The sequence below is a fragment of the Budorcas taxicolor genome, chromosome 8 (assembly GCF_023091745.1).
Source record: "Budorcas taxicolor isolate Tak-1 chromosome 8, Takin1.1, whole genome shotgun sequence".
Classification (NCBI taxonomy): domain Eukaryota; kingdom Metazoa; phylum Chordata; class Mammalia; order Artiodactyla; family Bovidae; genus Budorcas; species Budorcas taxicolor.
This window is the reverse complement of record NC_068917.1, coordinates 56,304,676-56,323,049: the sequence shown is the minus strand read 5'-3', so window position 1 is coordinate 56,323,049 and position 18,374 is coordinate 56,304,676. Positions and strand designations below refer to the sequence as shown.

The window sequence follows — 18,374 nt, the reverse complement described above, 5'->3', positions numbered from 1 at the left end:
CTTTTCACACATTCTAAAAATGGCTCAAAAGTTTACTTCACTTCTGCAACAGAATGTACTGTATATATTTCTCCCTTCTTCGGAACAGAAAACATGTCTTCCTCTCCCATATTACTTAATGTGGCAGACTTAACACCTCATTCTACATGTTACATAGAATTTATGTCATTTTTCTTAAGACATTTGTCCTTTTTTTCTTAAAACATTCTAAATTGCTTTTTAAATGAAAACCAAGCACTTTCTAGCCCAGTAACAGATAATTTGGGGATTCCTTTTTAATGTTCTCTGTATTTGAATCCCATGTTTTCCCCTTTCCTGGATTCCTTATTTGCTTTGCTAGAATATATTTTCAAACTACCAGCATACCTCAGACACTGCAAGTTTGGTTCCAGACTACTACAATAAAATGAATACCACAACAAAGCAAGTCACACAAACCGGTTTTCCAGTGCATATAAAATGTTATGTTTATACTATATTATAGTCTATAATAATGCAATAGCATTATGTTTTTAAAATATATATACCTTAATTAAAAACTAATTTTGTTAGAAAAATGGCACCCAGATAGACTTTCTTGACTCAGGGTTGCCACAAACCTTAAATTTGTAAAAAATGCAATGTCTGAGAAACACAATAAAAATGAAGTGCAATAAAATGAGCTGTACCTGAATGGGTATAAAGAAAGTAAACTTAGAGTCACCGGAAATCTAAAAATTGTTTTCACATTTGGATGACTGTTTGACCATATATGGAATCCTAACTTCAAAATTATCTTCCTTAAAAATATATTTTCCAATATTACCCCACTGTCTTTTATCCTCCATCAATCCCATCCCATCCAGTTTCACTCATGATGAATCTGATTCCACTCACTTTTTTTCCTAAGCCCTAACAGGCAGCCTAGTATTCTTCAATATTACTTCTATTGTTCTGACATTTCACGAAAATGTGTTTGCATGGAGAGTATCCAATCAGCTTGAAGCTGGGTAGATTCTTTATATCCAAGAATTTGTTTCAATATTTACTTAGTTTTATAGAGTTCTCTTTTAAGAACTCTTTCTTATCTTAGGAAGACAGAAGGTAGTGATGGTAGGATTCAGTTCTTATACTCCTAGAATAATGTTTTTATCAATTAGAGTTAGTTTTCTGTTCACATTCTCCTTTTTTTTCTTCAATTATTTTTGTCTCATTAGAGAAACACTACTCTGTTTATCTTGTCTGCTTTTATGCTTGGGTTCTTATGATTTTCTTTATATCTGACCATTAATATTTAACTATAAAGTACTGGGTTGGTTATTCTAGCTAGTAAGAATGATGATTCCTATAATGTTATAAATAAATGTAAGGTTGTTTCTGGGACTTCCCTGGTGGCTCAGACGGTAAAGCGTCTGTCTACAATGTAGGAGACCTGGGTTCGAGCCCTAGTTTGGGAAGATCCCCTGGAGAAGGAAATGGCAAACCACTCCAGTACTACTGCCTGGAAAATCCCATGGACAGAGGAGCCTGGCAGGCTGCAGTCTATGAGGTCGCAAAGAGTCGGACACGACTGAGCGACTTCACTTCACTTTACTTCAAGGTTGTTTCTTTGCTGGGATTCTGACTGGAAAAGCTGTGCAATATGTCAGGCCTTGGCAAGCAGGGATCTTGTAAACTAGCAGATTTCAGTTTGAGGTAGGGAGACTTGGGGTTCCCCCAAAATACCAGAATGAGGAGAATTTACTCTAGTGAAGCAAAATCATCTAGTAGTTCTAATTAACCCAATTTCTTTATGTGCTGGTATTGAACTTAGACCCTAGTTAGGTTTCTACATAATAAATTAAATCCAACATTGGATGCAGCCTTCTACTGAGTTACAATTCCCTCTGCTCTATTTTATCCATGTATCTTCTAAATATTTGCTGGAGTCCATCACTAATGAACATCCTCTTTTGAGACTGCTAATATTTTGATACTTCTAATATTAATATGAAATATTCCATTGGAACATATGCTTCACTAGGAACAAGGGAGAAGAGAAAGGATGAGGAGAAAACTTGAAAACTGAAAAATAGGAACTTAAGGGGAGTTAGGATAACAAGAAAAAAATTTGATTCAAAGAAAAAAAATCAACAGAATGAATACTAACAGATAAATCAGAACTACTTGAGTAAGATTAGCTAGATAGAAAAGGTTTATAAATCTTATTTTACCCAAACGTACAATTAGGGAGAATGAAAGGAAGGACAGAAGGAAGGAAGAGGGGGGCTAATTTAAGGTTAAGACATACCTGCTGGATGGTGTGAAGCAGTAGTAGCACCACTAGTAACGCTGGACTGATCTTTTGTTACTTCATGTGAAGCACTATCACCTTCATACCATATGTTGCCATATAATGTTTTAAAAATGGTCGTTATATCTTCTTGACTAAGAATGAACTGTTAAAAAAATAAGATTTGACCATTTCAACATTACTACTTCATGTAGTGAAAAATTTTTATACAAGAAAAACTGTTTCATTTCAAACCCCTGCAAAACCAACTTTTAACACATTAGATAATTCTATTAACTGAATGTTTCATTTTCTAAATGACCATGTATTCTTTAGTACCCTGTGAAATACAGAACTAAATTAAATGCCAGTATCAATATCAGAAGCTACGAATGATAAACTTTGTTATGAATGCAGCAATTAGCCTACTAGTTTTAAGCCTTTAAAAGGAACTTTCATCTTTAAGTATCCATGTAGCTACTCTATATTTTTTTTGGTTAGTAAGCCCCTCAATTGACAAATATGGAATAATACAAAATAATAAATTCAGAACACTTTAACACCATACAGAAAAAGGAATTCAAAATGGATTAAAGACTTAAACATAAGCCCAGAAACTATAAAGCTCTTAGACGAAAACACAGGCAGTACACACTTCAGCATACATAACAGCAAGATTCTCTTTGTCCCACCTCCTACAGTAATGGAAATAGACAAAAATAAACAAATGGGACTTAAATAAACTTAAAGTCTTTTGCACAGCAAAGGAAACAATCATCAAGATTAAAAGATAACCCTCAAAATGGGAAAAATAATAGCAAACAAAACTGACAAAGGATTAATCTCCAGAATATACAAAGCAGCTCACACAGGTCAACATCAGGAAAACAAAAAACCCAATCAAAAAATGGGTAGATGAACTAAACAGACATTTCTCCACAGAAGACATTCAAATGGCTAATAATCATACAGAAAGATGCTCAACATCACTCATTTATTAGAGATATGCAAGTTAAAACTACAATGAGATATCACTTAACACTGGTCAGAATACTCCTCATCAAAAAAATCTACAAACAGTAAGTGTTTGACAGGGTGTGGAGAAAAGGGAATCCTCTTGCACTGCTGGTGGGAATGTAAATTGATACAGCCACTATGGAGAACAGTATGGAGATTCCTTAAAAAACTAGGAATAGAACTATCTCATAACCCAACAATCCCACTACTGGGCATACACCCTGAGAAAACCATAAGTGAAAGCTACCGTCATAAAGATAGCATGGTACTGGCACAAAAACAGAAACATAGACCAATGGAACAAGATAGAAAGCCCAGAAATAAACCCATGCACCTATGGGTATCTTATTTTTGACAAAGGAGGAAAGAATATAAAAGGGGGCAAAGACAGACTCTTCAATAAATGGTGCTGGAAAAACTGGACAGCTACATGTAAAAAAATGAAATTAGAACACTTCCTAACTCCATACGCAAAGATAAAACTCAAAATGGATTAAAGACCTAAACCTCAGACCAGAAATTACAAAACCCTTAGAGCAAAATATAGACAGAACACTCAATGACATAAATCAAAGCAAGATCCCCTATGATCCACCCACTGCTGCTGCTGCTGCTGCTGCTAAGTCACTTCAGTCATGTCCGACTCTGTGCGACCCCATAGACGGCAGCCCACCAGGCTCCCTCATCCCTGGGATTCCCCAGGCAAGAACACTGGAGTGGGTTACCATTTCCTTCTCCAATGCATTAAATTGAAAAGTGAAAGTAAAGTCGTTCAGTCATGTCTGACTCTTGGCGACCCCATGGACTGCAGCCTACCAGGCTCCTTCGTCCATGGGATTTTCCAGGCAAGAGTACTGGAGTGGGTTGCCATTGCCTTCTCCGATCCACCCACTAGAGTAATGGAAATAAAAACAAATGTAAACAAGTGGGACCTGATTAAACTTAAAAGCTTTTACACAGCAAAGGAAACTATAAGCAAAGTAAAAGACAACCCTCAGAATGGGAGAAAATAAAAGCAAATGAAACTGACAAAGGATTAGCTTTCAAAATATGCAAGCAGCTCATACAACTCAATGCTAGAAAAACAAATAACCCAATCAAAAAGTGGCAGAAAGACCTAAACAGACTTTTCTCCAAGGAAGACATACAGACGGCTAACTAACACATGAAAAGATGCTGAACATCACACATTATTAGAGAAATAAAAATAAAAACTACAATGAGGTATCACCTCACACGGGTCAGAACAGCCATCATCAAAAATCTACAGTAACTGCTGGAGAGGGTTTGGAGAAAAGGGAACACTCTTGCACTGTAAATGAATACAGTCACTAGGGAAGACAGTATAGGGATTCCTTAAAAAAACTAGGAATAAAATCACCATATGACCCAGGAATCCCACTCCTAGGCACATACCCTGAGGAAACCAAAACTGAAAAAGACACATATATTTCACAATAGCTAGAACATGGACAACCTAGATGTCCATCGACAGATGAATGGATAAAGAAGTTGTGGTACATATACACAATAGAATATTACTCAGCCATAGAAAAGAACACATTTGAGTCAGTTCTAATGAGGTGGATGAACCTAGAACCTATTATACAGAGTGAAGTAAGTCAGAAAGAGAAAGATAAATATCCTTATATGGATATGTAGAAAAACGATATTGAACAATTTATTTTCCAAGGCAAACCATTCAATATCATGGTAATCCAGGTCTATGCTCCGACCAGGAACGCTGAAGAAGCAAAGTTGAACAGTTCTATGAAGACCTACAAGACCTTCTAGAACGAACATATAAAAAAGATGTCCTTTTCATTATAGGAGACTGGAATGCAAAAGTAGGAAGTCAAGAAACACCTGGAGTAACAGGCAAATTTGGCCTTGGAGTACAGAATGAAACAGGGCAAAGGCTAACAGAGTTTTGCCAAGAGAATGCACTGGTCATAGCAAACACCCTCTTCCAACAACACAAGAGAAGAATCTACACATGGACATCACCAGATGGCCAACACTGAAATCAGATTCATTATATTCTTTGCAGCCAAAGATGAAGAAGCTCTATACAGTCAGCAAAAACAAGACCGGGAGCTGAATGTGGCTCAGACCATGAACTCCTTATTGCCATATTCAGACTTAAATTGAAGAAAGTGGGGAAAACCACTAGACCATTCAGGTATGACCTAAATCAAATCCCTTATGAGTATACAGTGGAAGTGAGAAATATAAGGAACTAGATCTGAGAGACAGTGTGCCTGATAAACTATGGACGGAGGTTCGTGACACTGTACAGGAGACAGGGATCAAGACCATTCCCAAGAAAAAGAAATGCAAAAAAGCAAAATGGCTGTCTGAAGAGGCCTTACAAATAGCTGTGAAAAGAAGAGAAGCAAAAAGCAAAGGAGAAAAGGAAAGATATAAGGATCTGAATGCAGAGTTCCAAAGAATAGCAAGGAGAGATAAGAAAGCCTTTCTTAGTGATCAATGAAAAGAAATGGAGGAAAACAGAATGGGAAAGACTAGAGATCTCTTCAAGAAAATTAGAGCTACCAAGGGAACATTTCATGCAAAGATGGGCTTGATAAAGGACAGAAACGGTATGGACCTGACAGAAGCAGAAGATATTAAGAAGAGGTGGCAAGAATACACAGAAGAACTGTACAAAAAAGATCTTCACAACCCAGACAATCACGATGGTGTGATCACTCACCTAGAGCCAGACATCCTAGAATGTGAAGTCAAGTGGGCCTTAGAAAGCATCACTACGAAAAAAGCTAGTGGAGGTGATGGAATTCCAATTGAGCTATTTCAAATTCTAAAAGATGATGCCGTGAAAGTGCTGCATTCAATATGCCAGCGAATTTGGAAAACTCAGCAGAGGCCACAAGACTGGAAATGGTCAATTTTCATTCCAATCCCAAAGAAAGGCAATGCCAAAGAATGGTCAAACTACCACACAATTGCACTCATCTCACACGCTAGTAAAGTAATGCTCAAAATTCTCCAAGCCAGGCTTCAGCAATATGTGAACCATGGTTCAAGCTGGTTTTAGAAAAGGCAGAGGGACCAGACATCAAATTACCAACATTTGTTGGATCATCAAAAAATCAAGAGTTCCAGAAAAACATCTATTTCTCCTTTATTGACTATGCCCAAGCCTTTGACTCTGTGGATCACAGTAAATTGTGGAAAATTCTGAAAGAGACAGGAAGACCAGACCACCTGACCTGCCTCTTGAGAAACCTGTATGCAGGTCAGGAAGCAACAGTTAGAACTGGACATGGAACAACAGACTGGTTCCAGATAGGAAAAGGAGTACATCAAGGCTATATATTATCACCCTGCTTATTTAACTTATACGCAGAGTGCATTGTGAGAAATGCTTGGCTGGAGGAAGCACAAGCTGGAATCAAGATTCCCGAGAGAAATACCAATAAGCACAGGTATACAGATGACACCACCCTTATGGCAGAAAGCGAAGAAGAACTAAAGAGCCTCTTGATGAAAGTGAAAGAGGAGAGTGAAAAAGTTGGGTTAAAGCTCAACATTTAGAAAACCAAGATCAGGGCATCTGGTGCCATCACTTCATGGGAAATAGATGGGGAAACTGTGGCTGACTTTGTTTTTCTAGGCTCCAAAATCACTGCAGATGGTGAGTACAGCCATGAAATTAAAAGATGCTTACTCCTTGGAAGGAAAGTTATGACCAACCTAGACAGTATACTCAAAAGCAGAGACATTACTTTGCCAACAAAGGTCCGTCTAGTCAAGGCTATGGTTTTTCCAGTGGTCTAGTCAAGGCTAGAGAAGGCAATGGCCACCCACTCCAGTACGCTTGCCTGGAAAATCCCACGGATGGAGGAGCCTGGTAGGCTGCAGTCCATGGGGTCGCCAAGAGTCAGACATGACTGAGCGACTTCACTTTCAATTTTCCCTTTCATGCATTGGAGAAGGAAATGGCAACCCACTCCAGTGTTCTTGCCTGGAGAATCCCAGGGACGGGGGAGCCTGGTGGGCTGCCGTCTATAGGGTCACACAGAGTCGGACACGACTGAAGCGACGTAGCAGCAGTCAAACCTATGGTTTTTCCAGTGGTCATGTATGGATGTGAGAGTTGTACTATAAAGAAAGCTGAGCGCAATAGGATTGATGCTTTTGAACTGTGATGTTGGAGAAGACTCTTGAGAGTCTCTTGGACTGCAAGGAGATCCAGCCAGTCCGTCCTAAAGGAGAGAAGTCCTGGGTGTTCACTGGAAGGACTGATGTTGAAGCTGACTCCAATACTTTGGCCATCTGATGCGAAGAGCTAATTCATTGGAAAAGACCCTGATGCTGGGAAAGATTGAGGGCAGGAGGAAAAGGGGACCACAGAGGATGAGATGGTTGGATTATAATCACCAACTCAATGGACATGAGTTTGGGTATGCTACGGGAGTTGGTGATAGACAGGGAGGCCTGGTGTGCTGCAGTTCATGAGGTCACAAAGAGTTGGACATGAATGAGCAACTGAACTGAACTGAATGGAGAAATAAACATAGAAAATAGACTCATGGACATGGGGAGAGGGGAGAAGAAGGTGAGATATATGGGAAGAGTAACATGGATCTTACATTACGCCAATAGGAATCTGTTGTATAGCTCAGGAAACTCAAACAGGGGCTCTGTATCAACCTAGAGGGATGGGATTCGAAGGGAATTGGGAGGGAAGTTCCAAAGGGAGGGGATATATGTATACCTATGGGTGATTCATGTTGAGTTTTGACAGAAAACAACAAAATTCTGTAACGTAATTATCCATCAATTAAAAAATAATTTTTTTAATGAAAAAAAATCTTTTTACGAAGAAAGAAAATATCAACATTCAATGCATTCTAGTTTATACACATGAGCTACTATCTCTTTTCTGACCGAGGTATTTTTACATAACTTGTACATACAAAATGACTTATGTCCCCAAACAATAATTTTTAACCAACAAAAGATACATCAATAAGTATTCAAAAGTTACCTCCATGGGCTTTAGCTGAGCATTTACATTGAAACAAGGAACTTCCTGGAACCACTCCCATGATAAATTTCGCTCAACCATCACCTCAAGATTTAATGGCAATAGTAGATCCAGTACTTCCTGGTATGCATCATTAATATATTGAGTCCTATGAGTAAAAATAAAATTGTTTTGAATAAATTTCATACAGTATCAGAAAAAAATTAATCATTTATATATAAATAAAAGAAATCAATAATTTTGTGTGTGTGCAGAGGAAAATAGAATCAAATAGGCTTTCCATGCAAGATGAAAGACATTCTACCTCCCTAGAAACCTAGGTGACTTTTCTCTGAGCTGAAGTTCTCTGTGTTGCAGAAAAAATAAAACTTTTAAATAAGATTTTTATAATATATTAAAAAGTTCCAAAAAACACATGTTGGACATAAAACTCTTAAAATGAGAATTTTCTCTACATAAAACATAAAATACATTAGACAAGACCTTAATATGAAAACATTTAAATTCACAGATTTACCCATGTCAGATTACTACTACATATCCCCTTACTTGATAAGAACCTAGTTTGCAAATATGAAACTTCTATTTTTGCAGAACAAATATAGTTGAATATGTAAATTTTATATTACGGTGAACCACATTTGCCTTTCCAACTCCATGTAAGGGTAGAACTGATGCTCAGGAGTTATGAAAAGACTAGTTGGTTACCAAACGCCTTTCAACTGACATGAGACCAAAGCAGCCTCCCAATATACCTTCAAATGACAACCTCAAAGTGGTCCTCCTAAATAAAACATCCACACTTTAATTGGTAGCAATCACATGGCGCTGGAATGGTGGCTGCATGGCACTGGACCGGTGGTGAGGAGATACCCCACGTCCAAGTTCAGGAGCTGCGGCTACACTTCGCTCAAGTGGCCGTGAGGAGATACCCCACATCCAAGGTCAGAGAAACCCCAGCAAGACGGCAGGCGCTGGAGTGGCAGCTGTGTGGCACTGGAGCGGCTATGAGGAGATACCCCACGCCCAAGGGCAAAGGAGAAGCCGCCAAAAAACAGTAGGAGAGGCGAATTTATGTTTAGAATCAAACCCCATTCCCACCAGAGACGCTCAGAGGGCTCAAACAAACCTTGTGCACACCAGGACCCAGGGTCCCCACAGAAACTGAGTCAGAACCGTGTTTGAGCGTCTCCTATGGAGGTACAGGTCTGCAGTGGGCTGCCACAGACTGGGGCTCTGGGTGCAGCAGACTTGGGTACTAAGCCCTCTTAGAGGAGGTCACCATTGACCCCACCATAAAGCTGCCAGAACTTGCACAGGACTGGGAAATAGACTCTTGGAGGGCAAAAACAGAACCTTGTGTGCACCAGGACTCAGGAGAAATGAGCAGTGACCCCCACAAGACTGACCCAGACTTCCCGGAGTGTCCAGGAGTGTCCAGCAGAGGCGTGGGTCGGTGGTGGCCTGCTTCAGGGTTGCGGGCAATGAGTATAGCAGTACATGCACAGGATCTTCCGGAGGAGGTGACCATTATCTTCATTACCTCCACCATAGTTTGGGTCCAGATAAATAACAAGGAGGGAACACAGCTCCACCCATCAGCAGAAAATTGGATTAAAGATTTACTGAGCATGGCCCCGCCCATCAGAACAAGACCCAGTTTCCCCCTCAGTCAGTCTCTCCCATCAGGAAGCTTCCATAAGCCTCTTAATCTTCTCCATCAGAGGGCAGACAGACTGAAAACCACAATCACAGAAAACTAACCAATCTGATTACATGGACCACAGCCTGTCTAACCAAATGAGCTGTGCTGTGTAGGGCCACCCAAGATGGACAGAACATGATGGAGAGTTCTGACAAAATGTGGTCGACTGGAGAAGGAAATGGCAAACCACTTCAGTACTCTTGCCTTGAGAACCCCATGAACAGTATGAAAAGGCAGGAAGATAGGATACTGAAACATGATCTCCCCAGGTTGGTAGGTGCCCAATATGCTACTGGAGATCAGTGGAGAACTAACTCTAGAAAGAATGAAGAAAAGGAGCTAAAGCAAAAACAGCACACAGTTGTGGATGTGACTGGTGATAGCAGCAAAGTCCGATGCTATAAAGAGTAATATTGTATAGGAAACTGGAACGTTAGGTCCGTGAATCTTGCAAGGCATACCGGAAGTGGTCAAACTGGAGACAGCAAGAGTGAGGATTGATATTTTAGGAATCAGACAACTTAAATAGACTGGAATGGGTGAATTTAACTCAGATGACCATTGTATCTACTACAGCGGGCAAGAATTCCATAGAAAAAAAGGAGTAGTGTCAGAAAACAAGAGTCCAAAATGTAGTACCTGGATGAAATATCAAAAATGACAGAATAATCTCTGTTCTTTCCAAAGTAAATCATTCAATATCAAGGTAATTCAACTCTATGCCCGAAGCTGAAACTGAATGGTTTTTATAAAGACCTACAATCTTCTAGAACTAACACCCAAAAAAAGATGTCCTTTTCATTATAGAGGACTAGAACGCGAAAGTAGGAAGTCAATAAATACCTGGAGTAACAGGCAAATTTGTCACTGGAGTACGGAATGAAGCAGGGCAAAGGCTAATAGAGTTTTGCCAAGAGAACGCACTGGTCATAGCAAACACCCTCTTCAAATAACACAAGAAAAGACTCTACACATGGACATCACCAGATGGCCAACACTGAAATCAGATTGATTAAATTCTTTGCAGCCAAAGATGGAGAACCTCTATACAGTCAGCAAAAACAAGACCGGGAGCTGATTGTGGCTCCGATCATGAACTCCTTATTTCCAAATTCAGACCTAAATTTTAAAAAGTGGGGAAAACCACTAAACCAGTCAGCTTTGACCTAAATCAAAACCCTTATCATTATACAGTGGAAGTCACAAACAGATTCAAGGGATTAGACCTGATAGAGTGCCTGAAGAACTATGGACAGAGGTTTGTGACATTGTACAGGAGGCAGGGATCAAGACCATCTCCAAGAAAAAGAAATAAATTCAGTTCAGTTCAGTCGCTCAGTCATGTCCGATTCTTTGCGACCCCATGAATCGCAGCACGCCAGGCCTCCCTGTCCATCACCAACTCCCGGAGTTCACTCAGACTCACATGCATCAAGTCAGCGATGCCATCCCAGCATCTCATCCTCTGTCGTCCCCTTCTCCTCCTGCATCAGAGTCTTTTCCGATGAGTCAACTCTTTGCATGAGGTGGCCAAAGTACTGGAGTTTCAGCTTTAGCATCATTGCTTCCAAAGAAATCCCAGGGTTGATCTCCTTCAGAATGGACTGGTTGGATCTCTTTGCAGTACAAGAGACTCTCAAGAGTCTTCTCCAACACCACAGTTCAAAAGCGTCAATTCTTCGGTACTCAGGCTTCTTCACAGTCCAACTCTCACAACCATACATGACCACAGGAAAAACCATAGCCTTGACTAGACGGACCTTAGTTGGCAAAGTAATGTCTCTGCTTTTGAATATGCTATCTAGGTTAGTCATGACTTTCCTTCCAAGGAGTAAGCATCTTTTAATTTCATGGCTACAATCACCATCTGCAGTAATTTTGGAGCCCAAAAAAATAAAGTCTGACACTGTTTCCACTGTTTCCCCATCTTATTTCCCATGAAGTGATGGGACTGGATGCCATGATCTTCGTTTTCTGAAAAGGCAAAATCGCAAAATGGCTGTCTCAAGAGGCCTTACAAATAGCTGCAAAAAGAAGAGAAACAAAATGCAAAGGAGAAAAGGAAAGATATACCCATTTGAATGCAGAGTTCCAAAGAATAGCTAGGAGAGATAAGAAAGCCTTCCTCAGTGATCAGCGCAAAGAAATAGAGGAAAACAATAGAATGGGAAAGACTAGAGATCTCTTCAAGAAAATTAGAAATACCAAGGGAACATTTCATGCAAAGATGGGCTCAATGAAGGACAGAAATGGTATGGACCTAACAGAAGCAGAAGATATTAAGAAGAGGTAGCAAGAATACACGGAAGAACTACACAAAGATCTTCATGACCCAGATAATCATGATGGTGTGATCACTCACCTAGAGCCAGACATCCTGAAATACGAAGCCAAGTGGGCCTTAGAAAGCATCACTACGAAGAAAGCTAGTGGAGGTGATGGAATTCCAGTTGAGCTATTTCAAATCCTGGAAGATGATGCTGTGAAAGTGCTGCACTCAATATGCCAGCAACTTGGGAAAACTCAGCTGTGGCCACAGACTGGAAAAGGTCAGTTTTCATTCCAATCCCAAAGAAAGGCAATGCCAAAGAATGCTCAAACAACCGCACAATTGCACTCATCTCACACGCTAGTAAAGTAATGCTCAAAATTCTCCAAGCCAGGCTTCAGCAATATGTGAACCGTAAACTTCCAGATGTTCAAGCCGGTTTTAGAAAAGGCAGAGGAACCAGAGATCAAATTGCCAACATACGTTGGATTATTGAAAAAGCAAGAGAGTTCCAGAAAAATATCTATTTCTACTTTACTGACTACGTCAAAGCCTTTGACTATGTGGACCACCACAAACTGTCTGGAAAATTATTAAAGAGATGGGAATACTAGACCACCTGCCTACCTCTTGTGAAATCTGTGTTTCTCAAGGTCAGGTCAGAAAGCAACAGTTAGAACTGGACATGGAACAACAGACTGGTTCCAAACAGGAAAAGGAGTACGTCAAGGCTGTATATTGTCACCCTGCTTATTTAACTTCTATGCAGAGTACATCATGAGAAATGCTGCCCTGGAAGAAGCACAAGCTGGAATCAAGATGCCAGGAGAAATATCAATAACCTCAGATATACAGATGACACCACCCTTATGGCAGAAAGTGAAGAGAAGCTAAAAAGCCTCTTGATGAAAGTGAAAGAGGAGAGCGAAAATTTGGCTTAAAGCTCAACATTCAGAAAACGAAGATCATGGCATCTGGTCCCATCACTTCATAGCAAATAGATGGGGAAACAGTGGAAACAGTGTCAGACTTTATTTTTGGGGGCTCCAAAATCACTGCAGATGGTGATTGCAACCATGAAATTAAAAGACGCTTGCTCCTTGGAAGGAAAGTTGTGGCCAACCTAGACAGCATATTAAAAAGCAGAGACATGACTTCATCAACAAAGGTCCATCTAGTCAAGGCTACGGTTTTTCCAGTAGTCATGTATGGATGTGAGAGTTGGACTATAAGGAAAGCTGAGCACTGAAGAATTGATGCTTTTGAATTGTAGCATTGGAGACGACTCTTGAGATTCCACTGGACTTCAAGGAGATCCAACCAGTCCATCCTAAAGAAAATTAGTTCTGCATACTCAGTGGAAAGACTGATGTTGAAGCTGAAACTCCAATACTTTGGCAACCTGATGTGAAGAGCTGACTGATTTGAAAAGACCCTGAAGCTGGGAAGATGGAAGGCAGGTTGAGAAGGGGACGACCAAGTATTAGATGGTTGGATGGCATCACCGACTCAATGGACATGAGTTTCAGTAAATTCCGGGAGTTGGTGACAGACAGGAAGGCCTGACATGCTCCAGTCTATGGGGTTGCAAAGAGTCAGACACGACTGAGCGACTGAACTGGTAGCAAATCCCAAATTCTCTACTGGGGAATGAAATTATAACTGCAGAATTTAGATTATCACTTATACAATTGGAGAGATGTTAAGAGTCACCAAGGATCTCCTAGAATTCCTAGTAGCTCCCCTGGTGGGTCAGGTGGTAAAGAGTCTGCCTGCAATGCAGGAGATCCAGGTTCAAAAGATACCCTGGAGAACGGAATGGCTACCCACTCTAGTATTCTTGCTTGCAGAATTCAATGGACAGAGAGGTCTGGAAGTGTACAGTTCAATGGGTCACAAAGAGTCAGACACAACTGAACAACTAACAGTTTCACAGGGTAACGTTTTACTTATCATTTATGCATGCTTGCAATCTCCTTTGATGGTACTAAGTAGAGGAATCTAAAAGCTCTAAGGGGATATTACATTTTTAATACAGTTTTAAGAGGTGATATTAAAATATATAACTATATCATAAGTCATTAAGTCAATCTTATATTGTTAAAAAATATACTGTTTCTAATTCTTCACTATAATAAATAATAATACTTGGATCATTATCTTTGTACATCTCTGAGTAAATTTCTTCTTCTTGACTAATTTCAAGAAATATTAACTGCTGTGTCAAAAGATTGCTTCATCTGGAAAAACTTTTTCTTACCAGTACTACCCAAACTTTGGAAAAGGTCAGTTTTCATTCCAGTCCCAAAGAAAGGCAATGCCAAAGAATGCTCAAACTACCGCACAATTGCACTCACATCACATGCTAGTAAGGTAATGCTCAAAATTCTCCAAGCCAGGTTACAGCAATATGTGAACCGTGAACTTCCAGATGTTCAAGCTGGTTTTAGAAAAGGAAGAAGAACCAGAGATCAAATTGCCAACCTCCGCTGGATCATGGAAAAAGCAAGAGAGTTCCAGAAAAACATCAATTTCTGCTTTATTGACTATGCCCAAGCCTTTGACTGTGTGGATCACAATAAACTGTGGAAAATTCTGAAAGAGATGGGAATACCAGCCCACCTGACCTGCCTCTTGAGAAACCTGTATGCAGGTCAGGAGGCAACAGTCATAAGTGGACATGGAACAACAGACTGGTTCCAAATAGGAAAAGGAGCACGTCAAGGCTGTATATTGTCACCCTGCTTATTTAACTTATATGCAGAGTGTATCATGAGAAATGCTCAGCTGAAGGAAGCACAAGTTGGAAACAAGATTGCCGGGAGAAATATCAATAACCTCAGATATGCAGATGACACCACCCTTACGGCAGAAAGTGAAGAAAAACTAAAGAGCTTCTTGATGAAATTGAAAGAAGAGAGTGAAAAAGTTGGCTTAAAGCTCAACATTCAGAAAACGAAGATCATAGCATCCGGTCCCATCACTTCATGGGAAATAGATGGGGAAACAGTGGAAACAGTGTCAGACTTTGTATTTCTGGGCTCCAAAATCACTGCAGATGGTGATTGCAGCCATGAAATTAAAAGACACTTACTCCTTGGAAGGAAAGTTATGACCAACCTAGACAGCATATTAAAAAGCAGAGACATTACTTTGCCAACAAAGGTCTGTCTAGTCAAGGCTATGGTTTTTCCAGTGGTCATGTACGGATGTGAGAGTTGGACTATAAAGAAAGCTGAGCGCAGAAGAATTGATGCTTTTGAACTGTGGTGTTGGAGAAGACTCTTGAGAGTCCCTTGGACTGCAAGGAGATCCAACCAGTCCATTCTAAAGATCAGCCCTGGGATTTCTTTGGAAGGAATGATGCTAAAGCTGAAACTCCAGTACTTTGGCCACCTCATGCAAAGAGTTGACTCACTGGAAAAGATCTGATGCTGGGAGGGGTTGGGGGCAGGAGGAGAAGGGGATGACAGAGGATGAGATGGCTAGATGGCATCACTGACTCGATGGACGTGAGTCTGAGTGAACTCCTGGAGATGGTGATGCATAGGAAGGCCTGGCGTGCTGCGATTCATGGGGTCGCAAAGAATCGGACACGACTGAGAGACTGAACTGAACTGAAGATCTGTCAAATTTAATAGGGAAACAATACTATTTCACTGTATTAATTTTCATTTCCTTGATTATTAATGAAGTTGAACATTTCTATTAGCTAGGTACCAGCTATTATTGTTCCTGAAAAGAATCATTTAGTCTTGTTCTTTACTCATTTTTCAAATTATCATTTTTCTTACTGTCTTAAAATATGTAATGATTTTCATTTTTTATTAAAGATGTTGCCAATTATCCTATATGGTAGCACTTGGTTTTGGTAATTAATATTTAGAAACTTATATTTTGAACAGTCAAAGCCAACTGATATTCTTCCCTTATCATTTTCCTTCTGTTTTCAGTGCTCAATTTATCAAGTTTTTCTCTACCATATAACTGGTACTTATGTGTTATTTGTCCTTAGTTTTTTAAGATCATTATCGAGATAATTCATATACTATTAACATACGATTCACTCCATTTTAGTTTTTTATTACTGGCATTATGCTCTGGGGACATTTTATATAGCAAAATTACCAAGGAAAATACTTTAAATGCAAAAAAAAAAGGGGGGGGCACAATAAAAGGAACACATGTCTACAGCAGAAGAGCTTACAAAAGACAGCAGGGTATTCTTTAACACCTCAGCTGGGAACACAGGCTGGGAGACTCAAGCGTCTTGCTGCTAGCTCTGTGCATGCCCAAAATGAATGTGAAAGTGACATGAATACTGATTTGGGGTTATACCTAAGTTTCAGCAAGCAGAAACACTCACAAATGTAGAATGTGTGAATAATGAGCTTGACTGTTATATATGAATAATGGTGATATTACACACGCACCCACACAGTCAGCTGGTGAGTTTTATACTATTTCACTATCTTAATTATTGCAGTGTTATAATATATTTTAGTGGTATTTAATGAAATTTAATATTTTAGTAGTACTTCGAAGGTTGTTATAATTCTTCCATGCCCTATCTCAATTCTTTCTTTCAAAAAATCTTTGCTACATCCTTCCCCCATTTATATTTCCAGAAAAACTTTACAATAATTCTGAAAGACGTTAAAAGAACTGCTGTTGTGATTTTTTATTCAGTGCATTAAATATACAAAATTAATTTATAGGAAACTGACACCTTTATAATACTAGATATAGGAAAATATTCTCTCTATAATTATTTAAGAATTCTTACTGGCCCTTATTTAAATTTTACAACTTTCCTTATAGAAGTATTATATACATATTTTAAAAATTTTATATTACAATTAACATCTTTGCAATAAAGTTATCTCAGGGAAAATGGTTTACTCTATAAACAAGTAATTCTATTTCGAGGAATTCATCTGAAGGAAACACCCTAAAGAAATGAGCAGAAAATCATGTAAGTATTGATAAAGAAATCAATCAGCATTATAATGCTATTTAAAACAATAAAAATGAATCAACTTAAGTTTTTAACAACAGGAAAATAGATTTTTTTAAAAATTATAGATTAAAATATTTTGAAAACATTTTAAAAAATTGCACTCAAAATGGGGCTTCCCATGCGGCTCAGTGGTAAAGAATCTACCTGCCAATGCAGCAGACTCAGGAGATGTGGGTTCAATCCCTGGGTTGGGAAGATCCCCTGGAGGAGGAAATGGTAACCCACGCCAGTTTTCTTGCCTGAAAATTTTCATGGATAGAGGAGCTTGGCGGGCTACAGTCCACAGGGTTGCAAAGAGTCAGATGCAACTGAAGTAACTTAGTACGCACACACAATTTATTCACCCCTTGTAAAAACTGCTCACTATGATACTTCATGTTCCTAGCACAGTGCCTGGGATATATTACATGCTTAATAAATACCCAAATATTTAACTGATGGAAATTTATCCTTCCATTTAAGATAAAATAACATGAACTAGATTTACCCTCCTGCCTGAAAGAATTCCTCTCTCTCCCCTGCAACAAAGACACACATACAAAATATATTAACAATTGATTTTCAAGACACAGGACATCAGGCAATGGGCAGTGATTACTGAGAAAGAAGAAAAAAAATGAGATGAATCCCATGACTCAATTGTTTTGAGATAATTCAAAGGTCATGAAAAAGCAAGGGGGTAGATAAGCCAAGAAATAACCAATAAAAGTCCATGAGTTAAGAAAAGAGCTGAATCCAGGGAAATCAAGGCAGGTAGAGATCATATGGTAAAATGCCACAGAGGACAGGGCTACAGAGAAGAACCCCAAAATGTCAGCACTAAATGCATATACAAGAAAAGAAATGTTCAAATCAGTCATGAATCACCACCTGGAGAAAATCAGAACAAGAGAAAAATTAAAATCAAAGGACGCAGAAGGAATAATAAATATCAAAGCAGCTATCAGTGAAAGAGAAAACAGAAGAGAGAAATCCAAAAGCTGGTGCTTTAAAAGCAATAAAACTGAATGTTCAAGAATGGATAACCAGGGAATGGCCAAGACAGAGAATAGAAAGATTGGAAGATCACCTCCTCTTAGTGGCACACCAAACTCACAA

The 18,374-nt window shown here is 39.3% G+C and overlaps 1 protein-coding gene across 1 annotated transcript in view; it reads right to left on the bottom strand.

Moving 5' to 3' along the window:
• Nucleotides 1-18,374, bottom strand: part of VPS13A (vacuolar protein sorting 13 homolog A) — a 269,575-nt gene that overhangs the window by 109,400 nt on the left and 141,801 nt on the right. The window contains exons 34-35 of the mRNA XM_052644629.1: nucleotides 8,283-8,430; nucleotides 2,270-2,417 (exon numbers count right to left, since the gene is read on the bottom strand). Of these exons, the coding sequence (XP_052500589.1) occupies nucleotides 2,270-2,417; nucleotides 8,283-8,430 (296 nt within the window). The remainder of the gene's footprint in view (nucleotides 1-2,269; nucleotides 2,418-8,282; nucleotides 8,431-18,374) is intronic.